Genomic DNA, 18,439 nt, shown 5'->3' with positions numbered 1-18,439 from the left:
TTAAAGACACATGGAGCAAGGCCACAGTAACAAGGTACGACATGTTCCCATTAGAAAGGAGAGGGTCTGCTATACAGTTATAGGATATGCAGTGAGTCCAACGGCTGACCAATTTTAGGAAAAATCCCACTAAGAATTTAAAGACACACGGAGCAGGGCCACAGTAATGACAAATTCCCATTAGAAAGGAGAGAGTCTCCCATAGTGTTGGCCTATGCAGTGAAAGCAAGGGCTGCCAAAAATTTGGAGGCACTTCAATGCCCCTTGGAAGAGACGTGGAGGAGGGCCTCATAAAAAAATGTTCCTATTAGAAAGGAGCGGGCCTCCTATACTTGTAATGCCCATGCACTAAGTGTATGGGCTGACAAACATTTACCCCTGGGGGGTATACATGAATATACTGTATACATTTTTTTTTTTACGGGCATCATAAACACCTTTTAAAAAAATTAGGTGGGTGTTGCATCACGGACCACGGTCACCCTGGTGATATGGTGGTGGAGGATGAGGAGAAGGATGAGGACAAGAGCAAATAAACAAAATCAGGAAGCGTATACCCATGTGTGGGTGTGAAAAGGTGCATGGGAATTCACCTCCCAAGAGAAGACACTGGATTTGAGTTTATGTTACGCTGCTATCATTTGGTGGTGTTGAGAAGTCTGGCCCAATCCAGCCCATGTTCATTTTTATCAGCCAGCCTGTCAGCATTTTCAGTTGACAGGCGGATGCGCTTATCAGTTATAATTCCACCAGCGGCACTAAAAACCCGCTCTGATAAAACGCTAGCGGCAGGGCAGGCCAGGACCTCCAAGGCATAGAGAGCCAGTTCATTCCACGTATCCAGCTCGGATACCCAATAATTATAAGGCACAGAGGAATCACGGAGGACGTTGGTACGATTGGCAAGGTACTCCCTCAGCATCTTCCCTCCTTGTGAGAGTACCCCGCGCCTCAGGGCCTGTGCGATGATGGGAGGGTCTGAGAAAACTCTCCCAGAACATTGACAGTGTTCCCCTGCCTCTGCTGGACTGAAGTTGTGTCTCTCTCGCCTGTACTCCTTGGTTGTCCAACGAATTGTACCCTCTGCCGCCAGCGCTTTCAGGTGGGAATTTTTTTAATAGTTCCGCAACAAGGGCCTTCTGGTACTGCCCCATTTTTGTACACCTGTCCGCCTCAGGAATAAGAGATATAAAGTTCTCCTTGTAGCGTGGGTCTAGAAGTGTCACCAACCAGTAATTACTGTCACCCAAGATTTTGAGAACGCGAGGGTCATGGGAAAGGCAGCGTAACATAAACTCAGTCATGTGTGCCAGACTACTAACAGGCAAGACTTCCGTGTCCTCACCGAGAGGATGACTGACCATGCTCTCCTCCTGTTCCTCTCTGTCCTCTGGCCATCCACACTGAACAGACAATATGACAGCTGTGCAGGTAGTACCGTCTATAGTGCATGAAACTAGCTCCTGTCCTTCCTCCTCCTCATTGTCACCCAATCCATGTTGGGATGAGATGAGGCTTGGCTATGTGTAATCACCCTGTATGGTTCCTTGGTCCATCTCATCGTGCTCCGCCTGCAATGCATCCTCTTTGACTGTGAGCAGAGTGCGTTTCAGAAGACAGAGAAGCAGGATGGTGACGCTAATTATGGTGTCATCGCCGCTCACCATCTTGGTGGAGTCCTCAAAGTTTTGGAGGATGGTACATATGTCTGACATCCATGTCCACTCCTGAGGTCTTATGTGTGGAGTCTGAACTGAATACCGACGGACTTGTTGATGCTGGTACTCAACAACTGCCCTCTTCTGCTCACAAATCCTTCCCAACATTTGCAGTGTAGAGTTCCAATGCGTGGGGACATCACACACCAGTCTGTGAGCTGAAAGCTGCAAACGCTGCTGAAACACTGCAAGGGCGGCGGAAGCTGTAGCTGACTTTCTAAAATGGGCACACAGGCGGCATAAATTAACAAGCAGATCCGGCTGCTTCGGGTAGGATTTGAGACACCGCTGAACCACGAGGTTAAGCACATGGGCCAGGCATTGTACGTGTGTGAGCTCGCCTCGCCTCAGAGCCGCCACCAGGTTCCGACCATTGTCACACAAGACCATGCCTGGCTGTAGTTCCGTCCCAAGGTCCGACTGGGTCCCGGCTTCCACTATGTTAACCCAGTGTGCCGTCAGCGAGATGTACCGTCCCTGCCCACAAGCACTTGTCCACGTGTCCGTGGTTAGGTGGACTTTACTGGTAACTGCGTTGTTGAGAGCACGGCTAATGTTTTGGGACACGTGCTTGTGCAATGCGGGGACGGCACACTGGGAGAAATAGTGGCGGCTGGGGACCGAGTACCGAGGGACGGCCGCCACCATCAGGATGCGGAATGCTTCCATCTCAACGAGCCTAAAAGGCAACATTTCGAGTGCAAGTAGTCATGAAATGTGAGAATTTAGTAGTGTGGCCTGTGGGGCGTTGGCTGCATATTTGCGCTTGCGTTCCAAGGACTGGGGTATGGACAACTGAACGCTGCGCTGGGACAAGGACATGGACGTGCTTCCTGATGCTGCTACTTGAGAGTGTGCAACGACAGGTGCAGGGCAGGAGGCATCTTCGCAGTGTGAGCCACAGATCTGCCTGCTCTTTCAGAGCTGTCCACAACTCTTCAGCATTGTGCAGTTTTTCACCTAAGCATATTAGCTTGAGCACAGCCTGTTGCCGCTTGGCCGAGGCAGTGCTGCAGTGCTTCCAGCTTGTGACTGATGTGGTCATTTCGGAGATGGAGGCTGAAGAGGAGGAGGAGGCTGAGGAGGATGAGGTGCAGGAGCTGTAGACCGTGGGGGCAACCCTGATTGACCGAGGGACCGCAATCCTTGGAGTCGGGAGGACGTGTTCCGTCCCAAGGTCCGACTGGGTCCCGGCTTCCACTATGTTAACCCAGTGTGCCGTCAGCGAGATGTACCGTCCCTGCCCACAAGCACTTGTCCACGTGTCCGTGGTTAGGTGGACTTTACTGGTAACTGCGTTGTTGAGAGCACGGCTAATGTTTTGGGACACGTGCTTGTGCAATGCGGGGACGGCACACTGGGAGAAATAGTGGCGGCTGGGGACCGAGTACCGAGGGACGGCCGCCACCATCAGGATGCGGAATGCTTCCATCTCAACGAGCCTAAAAGGCAACATTTCGAGTGCAAGCAGTCATGAAATGTGAGAATTTAGTAGTGTGGCCTGTGGGGCGTTGGCTGCATATTTGCGCTTGCGTTCCAAGGACTGGGGTATGGACAACTGAACGCTGCGCTGGGACAAGGACATGGACGTGCTTCCTGATGCTGCTACTTGAGAGTGTGCAACGACAGGTGCAGGGCAGGAGGCATCTTCGCATGCACCATGGACAGGGGATTGGCTTACATGCACAACATAGGAAGAAGCAATGGTGCCTCCCGCAGACACTGTTCCTGGACCCTGGGGTTCGGCCCACAAAGTCGGGTGCTTTGCTGCCATGTGCCTGATCATGCTGGTGGTGGTCAGGCTAGTCGTTTAGCCACCCCTGCTGATGCTGGCCTGGCAGGTGGTGCAAATGGCCTTTTTGGGGTTATCAGCAGAGTCTTTAAAAAACAACCAGACTCGGGAAGACCTAACAGCTGTACTGGCAACTTCCTTCGTGTTGGTGTTACGGGAAACGGTTGCCTGCCTTCTGTCTGCGGCCACCACACTGCTTCTTCCTGCCTGTTGGGGTGCTCTGCCTCCCTCCCCGTGTGCTGCTGTCCTCACTCTGCATGTCCTCCTGCCAGGTTGGGTCAGTTACTATATCATCCACCACTTCGTCTTCCACTTCCGCACCCTGGTCCTCCTTCTGACTTTCTGGCAATTGTGTCTCATCATCGTCCACCTCTTGTGACACTTTCCCACTGTCGCCTTCGTGTGACCGTGGCTGCTCAAATATTTGGGCATCGCTACACGCGATCTCCTCTTGCCCTGCTTCAAGTGGACCGGGGGAGAGGCCCGAATCTATAAATGTAAAAGTGAACAGCTCTTCAGAGTGTCCAAGTGTGGGATCAGTTGTCTCTGGGTACTCGGCATGGTGGGAGGAAGGAGGATCAGGGTGAGGATTATGCGGTCCAGACTCACGGCTACTGAGACTTGACCATGTGGAAGACAGGGTGGTGGTGGTGGTGGCTAAGTGACTGGAGGCATTATCCGCTATCCAACCAACAACCTTTTGACACTGCTCTGGGTTCAATAGTGGTGTGTTGCGGTCCCCTAGAAATTGGGACAGGAAGGACAGGCGAGAAGATATGGGTGTTTGTTGTGGCACAATTTCGGCTTCCCACGGCCTTGTCCTCGGCCTCTGCATGCACCATTAGCATCACGTCCAGTTCCGCGTCCCTTGCCATGTGCCTTGCCCATTTTAAATGGAGGACAGTATCTTCCACGCTCACTACAAATGACTGAGTTTGGAGCGAACTTATATGTGACCCGTGTGATGGAGAAAACAGAGTTTTAAATACCTGGCCTGTAGGTAAGTAGTTTGACCAGCAAACTGCTGTGAATTGCTTCACTGGCACACTGAAATTTTTTTTTATGGAGGCCAGAAATGGCAGTATTTTCTGACAACGTATATGTGATCCGTGTGATGGAGAAAACACAGTTTTAAATACCTGGCCTGTAGGTAAGTAGTTTGAACAGCAAACTGGTGTGAATTGCTTCAATGACACACTAAAGGGAATTTTTAATGGAGGACAGAAATGGCAGTATTTTCTGACAACGTATATGTGATCCGTGTGACGGAGAAAACACTGTTTTAAATAGCTGGATTTCTAGCGCTCTAATATGGAAAGGACCTGGCTGTATTCTGCAGTGCCAACAAGCTAATGGCGCAGAAAAACTGTGTTCTCTGGATTGCTTTTTAAGCAAATAATGAGGATTAAGATCCAAAGAAAAGTTTTCCTGGCCCCTGAGACCTGGGCCTTTGTATAGAAATATCTAACAGCAGCAGAAGTCAGAATTGGAATGGAGCCTCTTGTGCTATATGCACTGCAGTCTGCTATATACCCTGTCTGCCTGCCTATATACACTGCCTGCCTGATATCTCTGCAGATGGATTAGTCCTCAGAAGGACTGTTTGTTAAGATGGATATGTATAATGTACGGTTTTTCTCCCTACACTACCTACTACACGATTAAATCTCTCCCTGACACAGCAGCAGCTCTCCCTACACTGTCTGATCAGGAGTGACTGTGACGAGCATGGCGGCGCCAGGTCTGATATACACCTGATGACGCTGTGCGGCCAGCCAATCACTGTAATGCCCACAACCAACATGGCTACGGCATTACAGTGCATGGCAGGCAATCCCTGCATGTACATTGGTTCTCTAAAGAGCGCCAAACATGCAGGGAGGGGACCCGAGAACCCGGAAATACTCGGAGAGCGAAGAGTGTCTCGAGCAGTGAGATGCTCGGGCGGGCACCGAGCAGAAGCGAGCCTGCTCGCTCATCACTAATCTACTTTTCTAAATGGTCCATAAATTGTTGTTGAGTGGCAGCATGTCCCATCGTGTAAAAGGGGTATGCTGCCAACAATAATGACATAGCGGAGGGGGCGGCGGATTCCAAATATTTGCACAACCCCACCACCAATTATTGCTAGGTAAGAATGCTTATATATTCGGTGGGCACTTATATAGAAGGACTCGAAGTAGTGGCTGTATATGAATATGTAGAATGTGTGATGCAATCATCTGATGGAAACCACATCACTGTGCCTGTGACTTCTTCAGGTCTCAGGTCTCAGAACCATGACTGAGAAGGCCCAGCTGGAATACAGACGGTTAACTGCTGATCAGATCAGCTCCTCGTCTCTGTTGTGTAGCCATGAAGCCTGAGACATGGAGGTCTACACAAGCATCGCGCCCTCCGCTGCAGAACAAACTGCAACTTGGATTGCTCTGTATCCTAAGTACCACCAGCAGATGGCACCATTGCTCCACGTTCCTCATGGGTCCAGCAGGTGGCAGTGCGGGCACTTTTTACTTCTAGTCCATGACGTCAGTCCTGATACACTGAGCCGGTCTGACACTCCGCTCCACTCTGCAACTTTCCTGTGCTGGAGCAGGAATGAAAAGGGGGGAGAGGAGTATGTTTTGAGAGAGGGGGAGCCTACAGGTTGGGCCGCAGGGGGCAGAAGACTAGACTAACACAGAAAGATGGAGAAGAGCAAAATGTACCCCAGGCTGGCACTGCTGCTCCTGGTTGCCCCCCTGTGCTTCCCCCTGGAGACTGAGACTCCCACAGGTCAGTCACTGGTTGCTGCTGCTGTTCCTCCCTCCTCCTGCTCTTCCACTCCCTCCTTCCCCTCTCACTCACTCTTCTCCTCCTCCTCTTCACCCCTTTCCCCGGTCACCTCTCTCCTGCACCTTGCCCCTCTTCCCTGAGTGCTGACATAGTTCTTCTCCCTCCTTGTCCTCTTTCCTCCTGTCTCCTCACTTCTACATTGCTCCTTGTTCACCCCTTCTGTTGTGTTACTAACTCCTTGCCCTGCTTTGCTGCCAGTCCTGCTGATCTGTGTGCCCCCTGTATGCCTGCCCCCCTCCACGCATTGTCACTGACTCCTTGGATGTGGCTCCCTTTTCCTTGCCCCCAGGGCACAGTTGTCTCTCCTCACCTGAGTGCCCCATGACCAGTCAGTGGTCAGGATCCGGTGCCATACTAGAGCCCTGGAATCCCTTCAGAACTAGTAGCTGTGGCTCATCACTGATAACAAGCAGTCTCAGCTACAAGCATTGTGTCTGCTGGGGAAAAGATCTGTTCTGACCGATAGAACTTTCTCAATCTGGTCAGTAGTCACATATAATGGAAGCAGACCGCAGATCCCTGCAGCTGGGTGATCCAGACGATCAATTCCTGCCATTGTAGTCAGGAGACCACTGTCCTGAGCCGGGAAATGGATCCAATTGTTTCTCTTTCTATTTATTTATTTCTGACTACATTGCTTCTTATGTTTTTTTTGTATTTGTATTCTTTATTTCCTGTGGCTTTAGCAGCACCCTTCACAGATTGTTAGAACTCATTAGCTCTTTTCCTATAAAGACTTTACACAGGAATTTCTATAGAGAGAATCTTGGTTACCATTTCTCCTGGCCAAACAGGATCTTACCCCTATGCCACTTCCAATCCCCTTCTCAGCTGAGACCCCTCTCAACCTATAGATCTTTTTGTCATTTACACCTGTTAAAAGATGGATATTCAATGCCAGTCACCGCCAGTTCATTTATGCCTGGCACACCCTTTAAATATCTATAATGTTACATAATATCTATAGAAAGCGCTGCTCTGTGGAATTGTTCCACCTTTCTTCTTCTTTCTTCTCTTATGCTATGGTGGTCCAATCTAGTACTATATCCATGACCCTCCACTGTTTTCTGCTTGTCTGTGGAATCTCTTACCTCCATGTATGTGCTATGTACATACAATAACTTTATCTCTGTGTATACATCATTCCCCCCCCTATTCACTACCAATCTACCACCCACATCCAATTTATCTTTTATCATCTCTTTTGAATGTAAAAACTTCCCTTCACCCACTTCCACTCCACTTGCCTAATTCTCTTTTTCACGCTTCCAAAACACCTTCCCCTCCTCCATACCTTTATTTCCATAATCCCTTTCCTCTTTGCTATTTACGGTTTATAATACCTCCCTTTGATGTGTTTTTTTTTTTTTTTTGCAAAGTGTATAGAGGAGAGGAGGGGTATGTGCTGCGCTTGTATACTGGAAATCTCACTCACGACCTGTAAAGTTTTTCTTAATGATGGAAGGGCTTCAGAATGTTCATTAATTAGTTGCTAACATGTTAATAATTGATATAACTTGTTTTTGCTGATACAAGGAAAAAGTTCAGTGCTAGAATCTGTGGGGACAGATAAAGGAGAATTTTTTGGGCTTTTAATATATTCCAAGGCAGGAGCGTCATAAGAAGCAGTTACATAATGAGCTAGGAGGGAGTACAAGGAGCATTACATTTGGGGATGTAGTGTGGATGGGTATGTGGATCACTTTAAGGAAGGCAGAAATAAACAGAAATAAGTGATATAACTTGGCTGGCAAAGTGGAGTTGTAGTAAACTGTTCATATATATTGTTAAGTAGGAACCTGTTGCTAAGAAAGGTTGACAATAGTTTATGACAGGTCATTGAAAGGGCACATTGCCTTATTCAGGGGTATCCTGAAGTGCAAGGCTGGGGGCAGAAGACACAAGCATTGCACTCCAGATCATTAGGGAGTCAACGCCTGATTCAGAGAAGACATGTCTGCAGCTAAATGTGGCAGGTGCCCCCGGAGACCTGGCGAATGGCTGAAAGGGCCCCCAGGAGGGAGGGTATATCTGACAAGCTGTCGCACCCTCTAGTTTTGTTCTACCTGTATACAAGAAATTAGGCCTATATATGTCCTTTTATTGGTCCTCTACAAATCAGTCTTACTTTTGTGAGGACTGAAATCTATGAAATAGGTGGCATGTAACAAGAAGGGCAGTAAAGTGTATCACCCAGAATGTATATACAAGGGGATGGAGACTATTGTGGAACCCTTCCATTGAGGCTTTGTTGCTTGTGTCAGCATGAACTTCAACAAAGGACGCTTTTATTATGATAAGATCTTCAGATGACATGAACTCAACACTGAGTGACTTGTTCCAGCAGTGAAATAGTCAATTGTGACTCTGGACCTTCATGTTTAGACTCCTCTTTTTTAGCTGGTGATTAACCTCACTTCCTAAAGAGATCAAAGCCCCTTTTCTTTATATGGCTACCTTATGACTGCCTGGTCCCTGCTCATCAGTGTCCTCATTATGATAGGCCAGAGGTCCCTGGTCTGGGTATTGTGGTGTACGTGTCCTTACATGTGTGCAGACTGCACCGCAGAAGCACTGACAATGCAGGAGGTTGTATTGATCAGTGATCCATAAATGCACTAAGCATTCCCCACTGTGAATGTGCAACTGCACTGGGATACTGTGCCAGCTTCCCTTTGGCTAAATCATTAATAGAAAGGAATCGCTATTTGGGTTTTTCTTTTGAATTGTGGTTTTATTCTGTTCTGCTACTTAGAAATGCAGCTGCTGCGGTATATAATATATTGTATGCATTGTATAATGATATTTCGAGCACTGAGATGTTACAATGGTGGCATTGATGCCACAACCCTGTATTCAACAATTTGGTTACATAGAGATAAGCAGAGTGGTTTTGATTGAATGACATTCATGTCATATAACAGTATTCTCCTCCTGGTCACTATACGCTATTCCTGCAATTAACACTTAAGTATAATCCTGGTAAAGTAGGATTAATGTGTTTAGCTACGCTCTAAAAGTTTTATACTGATAATGCCTTTTCTTTCATTAGGATAGATCCTTGCAGTGTGCCTAAATTCCTTACACCAAGCCTTCTCAAAGGATCAGGCTGGATTCATGATCATGAGATTAATGTGGGAGATTACACGAAATTCCAGTCACCCTACACATACTTTACACTATTGTGGAGCCCCTATTAGCATCTCACTACAACTTGTCCAAACAGGCACAGGGGGTCTGAAGAGGGAGACAAAAGACTGCTACAGTCTGAATAGAAGGAAGCAAAAGTGCAGGTTACTAGTGGAGAAGATAATCAGGCAGGAGATCATAGGGAAATAATGTGCTTGGGGCAATATGGATAGAGGGAGAAGGTACTGGAGGTGGATGATAGGAGAGAGAAGGTGCTGGACGTGGATGATAGGAGAGAGAAGGTGCTGGAGGTGGGTGATAGGAGGGAGAAGGTGCTGGAGGTGGGTGATAGGAGGGAGAAGGTGCTGGAGGTGGATGATAGGAGGGAGAAGGTGCTGGAGGTGGATGATAGGAGGGAGAAGGTGCTAGAGGTGGATGATAGGAGGGAAAAGGTGCTGGAGGTGGATGATAGGAGGGAGAAGGTGCTGAAGGTGGATGATAGGAGAGAGAAGGTGCTGGAGGTGGATGATAGGGAGAAGGTGCTGGAGGTGGATGATAGGTGAGAGAAGGTGCTGGAGGTGGATGATAGGAGAGAGAAGGTGCTGGAGGTGGGTGATAGGAGGGAGAAGGTGCTGGAGGTGGGTGATAGGAGGGAGAAGGTGCTGGAGGTGGATGATAGGAGGGAGAAGGTGCTAGAGGTGGATGATAGGAGGGAGAAGGTGCTGGACGTGGATGATAGGAGATAGAAGGTGCTGGAGGTGAATGATAGGAGAGAGAAGGTGCTGGAGGTGGATGATAGGGAGAAGGTGCTGGAGGTGGATGAGAGGAGGGAGAAGGTGCTGGAGGTGGATGATAGAAGGGAGAAGGTGCTGGAGGTGGATGATAGGAGGCAGAAGGTGCTGGAGGTGGATGATAGAAGGGAGAAGGTGCTGGAGGTGGATGATAGGAGGGAGAAGGTGCTGGAGGTGGATGAGAGGAGATAGAAGGTGCTGGAGGTGGATGATAGGAGATAGAAGGTGCTAGAAGTGAATAATAGGAGGGAGAAGATGCTGGAGGTGGATGATAGGAGATAGAAGGTGCTAGAAGTGAATGATAGGAGGGAGAAGGTGCTGGAGGTGGATGATAGGAGATAGAAGGTACTGGAGGTGGATGATAGGAGATAGAAGGTGCTAGAAGTGAATGATAGGAGGGAGAAGGTGCTGGAGGTGGATGATAACAGGCTGCGCTGATAACAAGGGTTAGAAAGATTTGCTGTTGATGCTAAGCGGACATCAAATCACGAATATTTGTGGCTTTGCTGTAAAATACAATCCATTGTTCCCTATAAGCCAAGGCTGGACAAAACCCAGGAGCTAACGCATCTGGAAATGTGCTGCTGGCACCTACCATTACGTCTTGTTTTGTTTGATGCCTATGGTAGTTCTTTTTGACTTGCTGCAATAATAGTCTGATTGGCTTCTGAAGAGATTTACAGTAATTTGTGTATCCCCGCTGTAAGCAGCCACTTCAGGCTGGAGAAAAACTGACTGTATGTCAATCTCTGATCTTTACCTTATCTCATCCAGTTATGAAGCTCTATAAACATTGATATCTAGTAGCTCGTCTCATACCGCTGTGTAATTTAGTCATAGGAAAGAGAGAATCATAAAATTCATGACCAGTGGAGCTGAGGGGTGCAGCTTTGTAGAAAATTCCAGCTTAAAATCGTAGCCAGGGAATACAGCAGTTTTCCAAAAATCTTGTGCGCAGGCCACAATTGAATTAGCCAAGCTTTTAGTTTTACAGTGGAAGATTATGCATTTACAAGTGCTCTCATTCTACATTATGAGAAATTATCTGTAGGGCTGTCAGACACCACAACACCTCATTATTCTGTGCCCCCACCACCCCCATAATCTGTGCCAAAAGACGCGGCATCACAAACAAGTGGAAGAGAAAAGGTTAATGTTGTCTGCAATGAGTGATCCCGCTGACTGTTCAGCTACATGGACCAGACGCCTCGGAAAACAATAGGGACACAGCTAATCCCACAGACTGCAGCTTTTTAAAATCCCCCCTATTGTGGGAACTGGGGCAGCGTGCGTGCTCCAGGTTTAAGGGGAGGTAGTAGCATCTCATTAGGAATCCAAATTCATTTTCTTGTGACAAATAAAGAAGCATTAAGGACTTTATACCTAAATCATTTCTACAACACATTTTTGCTTTTGTTCATTGCTCGCGTTACAGAAATAAAATTCTCGACTCATTATTCTGCTGCTGCATGTTAATTGGAAATAAGGGCCTTGATTCATTTGTGCTTTAATTCAAGTTAATCAAAATGGTGCACAATATTTAATGGATTTTATTTTTGTACTCTTTTGTCTTACTTTGACTTTTTTTCAGTAACATGGGGCACAACCCTTTCAATGAGCTTTAAAATGTTGCATGATAGCATTATACTACACAAAAAAAAATAATTAAGCAGACTTTGAGCAAAAAATGGTGACATTTCAAAAAGTTTCAAATAATGAAAACCATGCCCACATTATCAGACAAAAAAAATGATGAGGACTGAACAAACCAGTGCAAAATGTCAGCAAAGCCATAATGAATTTGACACAAACATAAAAATGCCTAAAACTCAAACTTTTACTCCAGAAAATATGAAAAGGAATAATGAGTTGAGACCAAAGTATATTTCTGTATATCAGAGAATTAGTTGGTAGATACAAGCAGAAAGATAAAATGCAAGTGATATTTGTTTATGACAAATTACGTATATTGTTCCTTTTCAGTTATATTTTCTGGTGGCGAAAACTACTGTGGCAGATCTTCACCTATTTTTTGAGGATGATGTAGGCATCATATGCACCATCCCTCTTCTGATGAGCTTTGCTGATAATCTTATGACAATGGAAACTGACTTATGACTCCTTATTTCTATCGAATACACAAGGATACTTGTAGTTTTTTTAACCTGTCCATACATATTGATTTCCTCCAAATGAGAGCTTATCTCACTCGAGTGAGCTGTAACTGCATGTTTATGGGGAGTCGGGTACAATTATTGTAATTTCTTAGCAGGTAAAAACTCTGTTAATGGAAAGCTAGGTAATAGGACATTAAATACATTCTCTTTTTCACTATAACATAAAGGAATATGATATCAATGTCTGATTGTTGCAAGTTCAACTTCTGCCACCCTCAACGATCAGCACAATGGTGCTCCCATGAGCGCTGCATCCCATTCATTGTGTGAATTGTCTCAGTGTAATATTAGACGGATTTCAGAAATGGCGATTCTGTGACAATGTTGGAATCACTGCTATTATCAGCAGGAACAACTTAATGATAACCTTCATTAACGTGGAAATTCTAGGAAAGCATGTAACCCAATTTCCTAGGTTTAGAAGCAAGCACTGACAGGCATTTAAAGTGATTATTCCACAAACCACACTTATCACCAATCCACAGAATAGCTAATAAATTTATGATCAGTAGGGTCACATCCCTGGATCCCCACCAGTGAAGTGAACGGGTATCCCAAAGTCCTGTGTGAATGGAGTGTAAGATGTAGTGCTTATGTGTGACCACTGTTCCTTTAGATAGAAGTGGATAGCATTACTCCAAATGTTGTTGATTAGATAACCTCATTAAGTACATCTTGGAGATAATGCGGCCTTACACGGTAGACTTCAATCATTATCTAATGTATATGACATATTCACACTATGCTGAGGGAAAGAAGGATTGTTTTGTAAAGAAATGAGACCCATTAGCAACACATTCACACTTGGCCAAACAGAGTATGCTTATGCATAGAGAGTTTGTTAGGGATAGTTGTCAGATGAACGAGCCAATAACCATTCCTAACAACTTAGTATCCCTTACCAAATAATGTACAAAAGAGATTGGTATCGAAGCTCTTTGTGATATTTATTTTGATTTAGCCTAGCAAATGAGCACCACATAAGCTAGCGACATTTCAGGTATATAGTAGACAAGTCTTTTATCAAGCTACTGCTGGTTGTCTGTTGTTATAGAGTGTTATTATTTAGTACACTTTGTTTCCTATTGCAGACAGTGCAAATGATGACATACAGTTAGCCACAAATATTGACTAAAGGCCGATCGTTCGGACAATAGCTATCTGTCTCAGTTCCTCCATATACAGTCATGGCCAAAAGTGTTGGCACCCTAGAAATTGTTCTAGAAAATGAAGTATTTCTCCCAGAAAATTATTGCAATTACACATGTTTTGTAATACACATGTTTATTTCCCTTGTGTCTATTGGAACAATACAAAAAAATAGAGAAAAAAAGGCAATCTTTGGTAATCTTCAAATTTCATGATGCCTTGCACACAGTCAAGGCACCCAGTGTCAGAGGCAGGAAAACAACCGCGAAACATCTTTGAACCTCCACCATATTTGACTGTAGGTAGTGAGTTCTTTTCTTTGTTGGCCTCATGCTTTACCAAAAATCTCTATCTTGGTCTCATCTGTCCACAAAACACTTTCACAGAAGGATTTTAGCTTACTCATGTACAGCTTTTTTATGTCTCTGTGTGAGCAGTGGGGTCCTCCTGGGTCTCCTGCCATAGCTTTTCATTTCATTCAAATTTTGACAGATAGTTTGTGCTAACACTGATTCACCCTGAGCCTGCAGGACAGCTTGATTTTCTTTGGAACCTGATTGGGGCTGCTTATCCACCATCCGAACTGTCATCCATTGCAACCTTTCATAAATTTTTCTCTGCCGTCCACGTCCAGGGAGATTAGCTACAGTGCCATGGGTTGTAAACTTCTTGATTATGTTGCGCACCGTGGACAAAGGAACATCAAGATACAGTTATATGAAAAAGTTTGGGCACCCCTATTAATCTTAAGCTTAATGTTTTATAAAAATTGGTGTTTTTGCAACAGCTATTTCAGTTTGATATATGTAATAACTGTTGGACACAGTAATGTTTCTGCCTTGAAATGAGGTTTATTGTACTAACAGAAAATGTGCAATCTGCATTCAAACAAAATTTGACAGGTGCATAAGTATGGGCACCCTTATCATTTTCTTGTTTTAAATACTCCTACCTACTTTTTACTGACTTACTAAAGTCCTTTTTTTGGTTTTGTAACCTCATTGAGCTTTGAACTTCATAGCCAGGTGTATGCAATCATGAGAAAAGCTACTTAAAGTGGCCACTTGCAAGTTGTTCTCCTGTTTGAATCTCCTCTGAAGAGTGGCATCATGGGCTCCTCAAAACAACTGTCAAATGATCTGAAAACAAAGATTATTCAACATAGTTGTTCAGGGGAAGGATACAAAAAGCTGTCTCAGAGATTTAACCTGTCAGTTTCCACTGTGAGGAACATAGTAAGGAAATGGAAGAACACAGGGACAGTTCTTGTTAAGGCCAGAAGTGGCAGGCCAAGAAAAACATCAGAAAGGCAGAGAAGAAGAATGGTGAGATCAGTCAAGGACAATCCTCAGACCACCTCCAGAGAGCTACAGCATCAACTTGCTGCAGATGGTGTCACTATGCATCGGTCAACTATACAACGCACTTTGCACAAGGAGAAGCTGTATGGGAGAGTGATGCGAAAGAAGCCTTTTCTGCAAGCACGCCACAAACAGAGTCGGCTGAGGTATGCAAAAGCACATTTGGAGAAGCCAATTTCTGTTTGGAAGAAAGTCCTGTGGACTGATGAAACCAAGATTGAGTTGTTTGGTCATATAAAAAGGCGTTATGCATGGCGGCAAAAAAACACAGCATTCCAAGAAAAACACTTGCTACCCACAGTAAAATTTGGTGGAGGTTCCATCATGCTTTGGGGCTGTGTGGCCAATGCTGGCACCGGGAATCATGTTAAAGTTGAGGGACGCATGGATTCCACTCAGTATCAGCAGATTCTTGACAATAATGTTCAAGAATCAGTGACAAAGTTGAAGTTACGCAGGGGATGGATCTTTCAGCAAGACAATGATCCAAAACACCGCTCCAAATCTACTCAGGCATTCATGCAGAGGACCAATTACAATGTTCTGGAATGGCCATCCCAGTCCCCAGACCTGAATATCATTGAACATCTGTGGGATCATTTGAAGAGGGCTGTCCATGCTCGGCGACCATCAAACTTAACTGAACTGGAATTGTTTTGTAAAGAGGAATGGTCAAAAATACCTTCATCCAGGATCCAGGAACTCATTAAAAGCTACAGGAAGCGACTAGAGGCTGTTATTTTTGCAAAAGGAGGATCTACTAAATATTAATGTCACTTTTCTGGTGAGGTGCCCATACTTATGCACCTGTCAAATTTTGTTTGAATGCAGATTGCACATTTTCTGTTAGTACAATAAACCTCATTTAAAGGCAGAAACATTACTGTGTCCAACAGTTATTACATATATCAAACTGAAATAGCTGTTGCAAAAACACCAATTTTTATAAAACATTAAGCTTAGGATTAATAGGGGTGCCCAAACTTTTTCATATAACTGTATCTGGAGATGGACTCATAACCTTGAGATTGTTGATATTTTTGCCAACATTTTCGGCCTTGACTGTATACATTGACTTTCTGGGGAGTGTTTTTCACTTGGGTGGATGTTCTGAAGGAATTTTTCATCATCATGGAAAGGATTCTATGATCATCCACCACTTTTGTCTTCTGTGCACGTCCAGGCCATTTTGAGTTCCCAAGCTCACCAGTGTGCTCTTTTTTTTGAAGAATGTACCAAACTGTTGATTTGGCCACGCCTAAAATTTCTGCTATCTCTCTAATGGATTTCTTCTTTTTTTAGCCTAATGATGGTCTGGTTCTCTTCCACTAAGAGCTCATTTGACTGCATGTTGTAGGTGCACAGCAACAACTTCTTAATGCAAATGCCACAACTGGAATCGGCTCCAGACGGTATACCTGATTAATCGCTGATGGATTAACGAGGGAATAGCTCATGCTCATGGCAGCCCATTAAGGAGCTTTTGAGATAATTGTCCAATTACCTTTGGTCCATTTAAAAAGAGGCAGCTTTATATTAAAGAGCTGTAATTCCTAAACCATTTTCCAATTAAGATGTGAATACTAGTAATGCGCAAGAGTGCTCGGTGAACCCTTTCACAGAGCATGCTCGGGTGCTGCCCAAGTATTTTTGTTAGGCAATCCCTGCATGTTCCGCATGTCTAACAGCTGTGACACATGCAGCCACAGCGGCTCAAACATAGTTGCCGAGCACACCAAAAATACTCAAACAGCACCCGCGTGTGCTAGGTGAAAGGGTTAACCGAGCATGCTTGAACATCACTAATGAATACCCTTAAATTAAATCTGAGAGTCTGGACTTTAAGCCCATATTGATTATATAACTGTATCTTGAATATGTTTTGGTAAACAGTTAACATACCAAAATCTTGTGTCACTGTCTAAATATTTCTGCACCTAACTGTATATGGCTGAAATCATGCAGTCAGTATGTGACACATGCTGCCCACAGGTCTGACAGCATGTGTCAACTGTCAGGTCCCTCTAAACATTCCCAGTTCTTGTTAGGGAGAAACTTGGATGAAACTTAAAGTGGACCGAAAACGTTATGTAGAACTTGGGCAAGATGAACAGGGTATCGAGACATTATAGAACAACTAAAACCGATGCATTTTGCCTTGCTTGGTTTCAATATATAGGCCCTCTGCTAACTTCTAAGATCGGATTACAGCATTCCTGAAATGTCAGACTCCCCTCACCAACTTATGGCATGAGGTATGGGAGTGTACAGTCATGGCCAAAAGTATTGAGAATGAGACAAATAGTAATTTTTCCAAAGTTTACTGCTTCATTTTTTGTAATGGCAATTTGAATATACTCCTGAATGTCAAAGAGTGATCAGCTTAACAGCAATTACTGTACTTGCAAAGTCAATATTTGCCCAGAAAATGAACTTTAACCCCCAAAACACATTTCAACATCATTGCAGTCCTGCCTTAAAAGGAGCAGCTAACATTGTTTTAGTGATTGATCCATTAACACAGGGGTGGGTGTTGATGAGGACAGGGCTGGTGATCAATCAGTCATGATTAAGTAAGAATGACATCACTGGACACTTTAAAAGGAGGCTGGTTCTTGGTATCATTGTTTCTCTTCAGTTAACCATGGTTATCTCTAAAGAAACACGTGCAGCCATCATTGCACTGCACAAAAATGGCCTAACAGGGAAGAGTATCGCAGCTACAAAGATTGCACCTCAGTCAACAATCTATCGCATCATCAAGAACTTCAAGGAGAGAGCTTCCATTGTTGTCAAAAAGGCTCCAGGGCGCCCAAGAAAGACCAGCAAGTGCCAGGACCGTATCTTAAAACTGTTTCAGCTGCGGGATCGGACTACCAGCAGTGCCGAGCTTGCTCAGGAATGGCAGCAGGCTGGTGTGAGTGCTTCTGCACGCACTGTGAGCTGGAGACTCTTTGAGCAAGGGCTGGTTTCAAGGAGGGCAGCAAAGAAGCCACTTCTCTCCAGAAAAAACATCAGGGACCGACTGATATTCTGCAAAAGGTACAGGGAGTGGACTGCTGAGGACTGGGGCAAAGTCATTTTCTCTGATGAATCCCCTTTTCGATTGTTTGGGACATCTGGAAAACAGCTTATTCGGAGAAGAAGAGGTGAGCGCTACCACCAGTCTTGTCTCATGCCAACTGTAAAGCATCCTGAAACCATTCATGTGTGAGGTTGCTTCTCAGCCAAGGGAATCGGCTCACTCACAGTCTTGCCTAAAAACACAGCCATGAATAAAGAATGGTACCAGAATGTCCTCCAAGAGCAACTTCTCTCAACCGTTCAAGAGCAGTTTGGCGCCCAACAATGCCTTTTCCAGCATGATGGAGCACCTTGCCATAAAGCAAAGGTGATAACTAAATGGCTCATGGAACAAAACATAGAGATTTTGGGTCCATGGCCTGGAAACTCCCCAGATCTTAATCCCATTGTGAACTTGTGGTCA

General features: G+C 45.1%; 1 protein-coding gene across 6 annotated transcripts in view; it reads left to right on the top strand.

Moving 5' to 3' along the window:
* Positions 1-6,008: 6,008 nt before the first annotated feature.
* The window catches only part of PTPRU (protein tyrosine phosphatase receptor type U), a 157,126-nt gene continuing 144,695 nt past the window's right edge, over positions 6,009-18,439 (top strand). For all 6 annotated transcript variants that reach the window (XM_073666048.1, XM_073666031.1, XM_073666040.1 and 3 more), the window contains exon 1: positions 6,009-6,285. In XM_073666048.1, coding sequence (XP_073522149.1) covers positions 6,198-6,285 — 88 coding nt within the window. In that variant the 5' untranslated portion in view covers positions 6,009-6,197. The remainder of the gene's footprint in view (positions 6,286-18,439) is intronic.

Source organism: Phyllobates terribilis, unplaced genomic scaffold, assembly GCF_046119375.1.
Source record: "Phyllobates terribilis strain yellow unplaced genomic scaffold, ASM4611937v1 Scaffold_2__4_contigs__length_985480577, whole genome shotgun sequence".
In the NCBI taxonomy this organism is placed as follows: domain Eukaryota; kingdom Metazoa; phylum Chordata; class Amphibia; order Anura; family Dendrobatidae; genus Phyllobates; species Phyllobates terribilis.
The sequence above is the reverse complement of the archived record's forward strand: the minus strand, read 5'-3'. Positions and strand labels throughout refer to the sequence as shown.